Source organism: Apaloderma vittatum, unplaced genomic scaffold (assembly GCF_000703405.1).
Source record: "Apaloderma vittatum isolate BGI_N311 unplaced genomic scaffold, ASM70340v1 scaffold38819, whole genome shotgun sequence".
NCBI lineage: Eukaryota > Metazoa > Chordata > Aves > Trogoniformes > Trogonidae > Apaloderma > Apaloderma vittatum.
Window position 1 is genome coordinate 263 of NW_009736498.1, and position 4,626 is coordinate 4,888.

The 4,626-nt window shown below is 56.8% G+C and overlaps 1 protein-coding gene across 1 annotated transcript; it reads left to right on the forward strand.

Moving 5' to 3' along the window:
• Positions 1-17: 17 nt before the first annotated feature.
• Positions 18-3,341, forward strand: LOC104279642 (liprin-alpha-4-like; the record flags this gene model as incomplete). The annotated part of the gene is made up of 5 exons (XM_009876983.1): positions 18-172; positions 775-868; positions 1,111-1,192; positions 2,088-2,288; positions 3,239-3,341. Coding segments are annotated over 5 exons (635 nt in total), but the record flags the coding sequence as incomplete, so codon positions are not given.
• Positions 3,342-4,626: the final 1,285 nt, after the last annotated feature.

Here is a 4,626-nt window from a genome sequence, read left to right on the forward strand (position 1 = left end):
CCCTCCACCACCCCAAGCTCGCGGGAGGAGCAGCCCAGCAGCAACAGCAGCCAGGACTCCTTGCACAAGGGCTCCAAGAGGAAGGGGATCAAATCCTCCATCGGGCGCTTGTTCGGGAAAAAAGAGAAGGGTCGCTTGATTCAGCTGAGCAGAGAAGGGGCCACGGGGCAGGGTCCGTGAGCAGCCCTATTCCCATCCGTGCCGGGCGGGCGTCCTCTCGGGCCGGGCTCTCTGCACGCCCCCTGGCACCGTCTGGCTTTGGGGTGCTGTTGGGGTGACAGGTGGAGGAGCAGGGACACCCTGCTAGTTTGGGGACGTTGGGGCCTCTGGCTCTGGGCTCCCCACAGCCTCAGGGCAGCTGAGTCCTGGTGCTTTCTGGCCCGAGCGTGGTATCACTCGTAAAGCTCCACAAGAGCTGCGGCGAGGGTAGCGACCTCTCCGTCTCTGTGTCATGTCTTTAATGTCCCCAAATCCTCTTCCCTTCCCATGGGACCTTTGTGATTTTGCAGAGCCCTTTGGTAGGAGCCGCTTTTCCACTCCTAAATCCTTTACTGCTTCAATGTTGAGCATCTTGAAAGGGGAGGGAGGGACGGCGAGCGGGGATCCCCTCGGGCTTCCCAGGGCTGCAGGGGGGCTGTGGAGGCGGGTTGGAAAAGTCACCTCCTGTGCTGTGATGGTGCATCCCTGACACCCAGGCATGGGGTCTGTGGCAGTACCCAACACTGAACCCGTGGGACATCACACCGACGTGAGGCTGTCTTGCTTGCCCAACAGTGACGCTGACCGACGTGGAGGTGGGCATGCAGGATCCTCTGGGACTTGGCAAGCTGGGTGCTCAGGCTGAGAAGGATCGGCGCCTGCGGAAAAAGTGAGTGGATCTCCTTCCCTGCCCCAGCAAGAAAATGTCCTGCCTCGTGGCTGAGAAGCCATAACATGGGCAAGGGAATTGCTTGACAGGCTTCTCATCTTCACTCTCTCTTGAGCCCTGGTAGCTCCCTTCATGCTTTGCTGCCAACTGGTTCTTACTGCCCGTGGTCTGTTCCTTTTCAAGAGCTGTTCCCTTGCCCACAAGCTCCCAGTAAATCACTCTTCTGCTTCTGTTCCCTACAGGCACGAACTCCTGGAAGAGGCTCGGAGGAAAGGATTGCCTTTTGCTCACTGGGATGGCCCCACTGTTGTCTCCTGGCTGGAGGTGAGGCAGAGTGTGCCCGTGCATCGTCCCTGTGCACCAACGGCTTTGCAGTGGCCGCTGGTCTGTAGTCAGAGAATCAGAGAATCATGGAATAGTTTCAGCTGGAAGAGACCTTGAGGATCATCGAGTCCAGCCTTTGTCCCAGCCCCATCAACCCACTAAACGATTCCCCCCAACGCAACATCCCCCCGTCTCTCAAACCCCTCCAGGGATGTGACTCAAGCCCCTCCCTGGGCAGCCTGTGCCAACGGCTGACAACCCTCTCAGCAAAGAAATTCTTCCTCAGATCCAACCTGAACCTGCCCGGCACAATTTAAATCCATTTCCCCTCATCCTGTCCCTCTCCACCAGGGAGAACAGACCAGCCCCTCCTCTCTCCAGCCTCCCTTCAGGCAGTTGCAGAGAGCGATGAGGTCTCCCCTCAGGCTCCTCTTCTCCAGGCTGACCAGCCCCACATCCCTCAGCCTTTCCTCCTACATGCATACATACCTACATACATACCTACATACATACCTACATACATACCTACCTACATACATACATACATAGTGACCTCCTCCGGCACCCTGTGGTCCCTCCGTGCTGGGTCCACGCACAGGGTTGGTGGTTGCAAGTCCTGGCAGAGCAGGGTAGAGCACCAGATCCCTCACATGTTCTGTAGAGTTGTGGTCTGAGTCGAGCTTTGAGTTGAAAGGCCCATTGGTTGCTCCTTCCCTGTGCTGTGTCCATCAGACACGGGGGTGCTGGGCTGCCCGCAGGCCATCTGAGCAAGGGACAAACCAAAAAGGAGCCCCACGTGGGGATCCAGCTTTGATACTGAGCTTCATCCTTGATCCTCCCAGAGGATGGCAGGTAGGTCAGCCGAGCAGTCACTGGCTTTGCCCTGTGTTGGCAGCTCTGGGTGGGGATGCCGGCCTGGTATGTTGCCGCTTGCCGAGCCAACGTGAAGAGCGGAGCCATCATGTCGGCCCTGTCCGACACAGAGATCCAGAGGGAGATCGGCATCAGCAACGCGCTGCATCGCCTCAAGCTGCGCCTGGCCATCCAGGAGATGGTTTCGCTCACGAGCCCCTCAGCACCACCCACCTCGCGGACGGTAAGTGCTCCCCATCTTCCCCCAGAAGGGCAGGACAACACATTCGTTTCCCTCTTTTCCCGGGCTCCTTGGGACCGCAGTGCTCCATCGGGCGCCAGGGAGTCCCGGTGTTACTCGCCAGCGTGGCCACGGCAGCGGGGGTGTTCCCTCATGGACGGGTCAAACCACCAGGCACTTGTCCTCGGGCACAAAGATCATTTACAGCCATTGAGCGTGAAGCTCGTTCCTGTCTTGAGGCACCAGCAGATGCTCTTGTCCTCACACTCAGAGGTCGTTGGCGAGAGTCTGACCCTGCTGAGCAGCCTGCACAGAGCAGAGTTCAGGGACTGTGCCCTGGAGAGGATGAAATCCCATCCAAACAACACGTGCGTGATTTACAGGGCCGTCTCGGTCACATGCAGCTGTTTTCCCAGTCGTTTCAATACAAGCCTTTTCCTCGGACCCTGTGAAATTCCTGGGGCAACTGCAGATCCCAGCCTTGCCCCGGATGCGATGTGCAGCGGGTGGAGGGGTCGTGCCTTTTGTGGCTCCCGAAACACCCTCAGGGGGTTAATGGCACCCCAGTAACACCAAGACACATCTGTAGAAATGGGAGCAGCAGAAAGAAAGGCCCCAAGCGTGCTGTGACCCCCTTGGGTGGCCGCAGCTGAGGTCACAGCTCTCGGAAAACAAGCCTGTGGGCTCCATGAGCATCACACCAAAGCAGAAAGGCAGCCAAAGGGCCAGTGGTCCTTGTTGCCCTCTCTGTGGCTGCACAGACAGCGCAGGGTCCACGGACAGCGGCGTGCCACCAGCCTGAGCTGCAGGGACACTACGAGATCTCCCCAGTGCAATTCCAAGAGCACAAGTGGCCAAATCCTCCGTCAGCCTGGGCTTCTTTCCAGAGTTATGAACTGAGGCCACAGCTCCGTGGTGGTTTTGCCCTGACCCTTCTGCCCTTTTCCCCGCAGTCCTCTGGAAACGTTTGGGTCACCCACGAGGAGATGGAGAACATGGCAACTTCCACCAAGACGGTGAGGCTGAGCGGCCCCGCTGCGGCGGCGCGGCGTATCGGTTACCGAGCTGAGCTCCGGGCGTGCATTAACGCGCTAAACCCCGGGGAGGGAAGGGGATCTTTGGTGCTTCTCGTGTGTCAGCTCTTGGCCAGCACCGTGCACCTGTTTAGAAACCGTCTTTCAACCTTGAATATCCCACCAATTTCTAAAACTGGCTTAAAAGCCGTCAGATGCATTTTTCTTTGTCAAGCCCCTGTGGGTTTGTCGCTGGGTTTGTGGAGCGGCTTGTCTGTTGGTTGCGAGGTAAAGAAATGGAAGATGAAAAACAAAGAGCGTTTTCAAGATAGAATTGTAGAATCACAGAATCCTAGAATGGCCTTGGCTGGAAGGGACCTTAGAGATCATTTTAATCCAGCCTCCCTGCTGCCAGGGACACCACCTCTCGACTAGATCAGGCAACACGTGGGGACCGAACGGGAATCGAACCCGCGACCTTGGTGTTGTTAGCGCTATGCTCAACTGACAGAAGCATGAGACTGAGTCCCACGTTGGTCATTCTGCACCCCGAGAAGCGGCTGTCTAATCTCCCATTGACCCTAGCACCTCCAAATACTGGACTCGATGATCTTAAAGGTCTTCTCCGGCCAAAACTATCCTCTGATTCTATGGTTCACTGCCTGTCCCTGCCCCTGGCTGATAGCTTGGGGTCCCTCGGAGCCGTGCTCCCAAAAGCTCTGGCGCCTGTGGAGAGATGTAGCCATGCTCCCGTCTCTGTAACTGAGTGACCCCATGCCTGTGTCTCTGAGCAGGAGCAGCGTTTTGGATTTGTTGTGTGAATCAGGCCTTTTATTGAAGCTTTTTTTGCTGTTGGATTAGTACAGATCTGTAACTGGCAGGTGCCTGTTTGGGGAGGGAGAGCTCGGAGTTACAGCAGGGCCATGTCACTTTCCTTCAGCAGGTTTCCTGAGCTCGAGCAAAGTCAGCAAAGGTTGACAAGGCGGGAAGTAGCTACAGCATCAGCAGATTGGGCTGGGCAGCCCCTCTGGGGGTTGTGCCCCATGAGCTGAAGCTTGCATTTCTCTCTGCACCCATCTGTCCTTGGGGGACCCAAGAACTACTCATTTTTCCTAGGAAAAGTGTAGGAGCCCCAGTCCCGGTGCCAACTCCAGCCCATAGAATCATAGAATCATAGAACAGTTTCGGCTGGAAAAGACCTCCAAGATCATCGAGTCCAACCTTTTCCCAGCCCTACGAGCACCACTAACCCATGTCCTTCAACGCAACATCCACTCGTCTCTTAAACCCCTCCAGAGATGTGACTCAATTCCCTCCCTGGGCAGCCT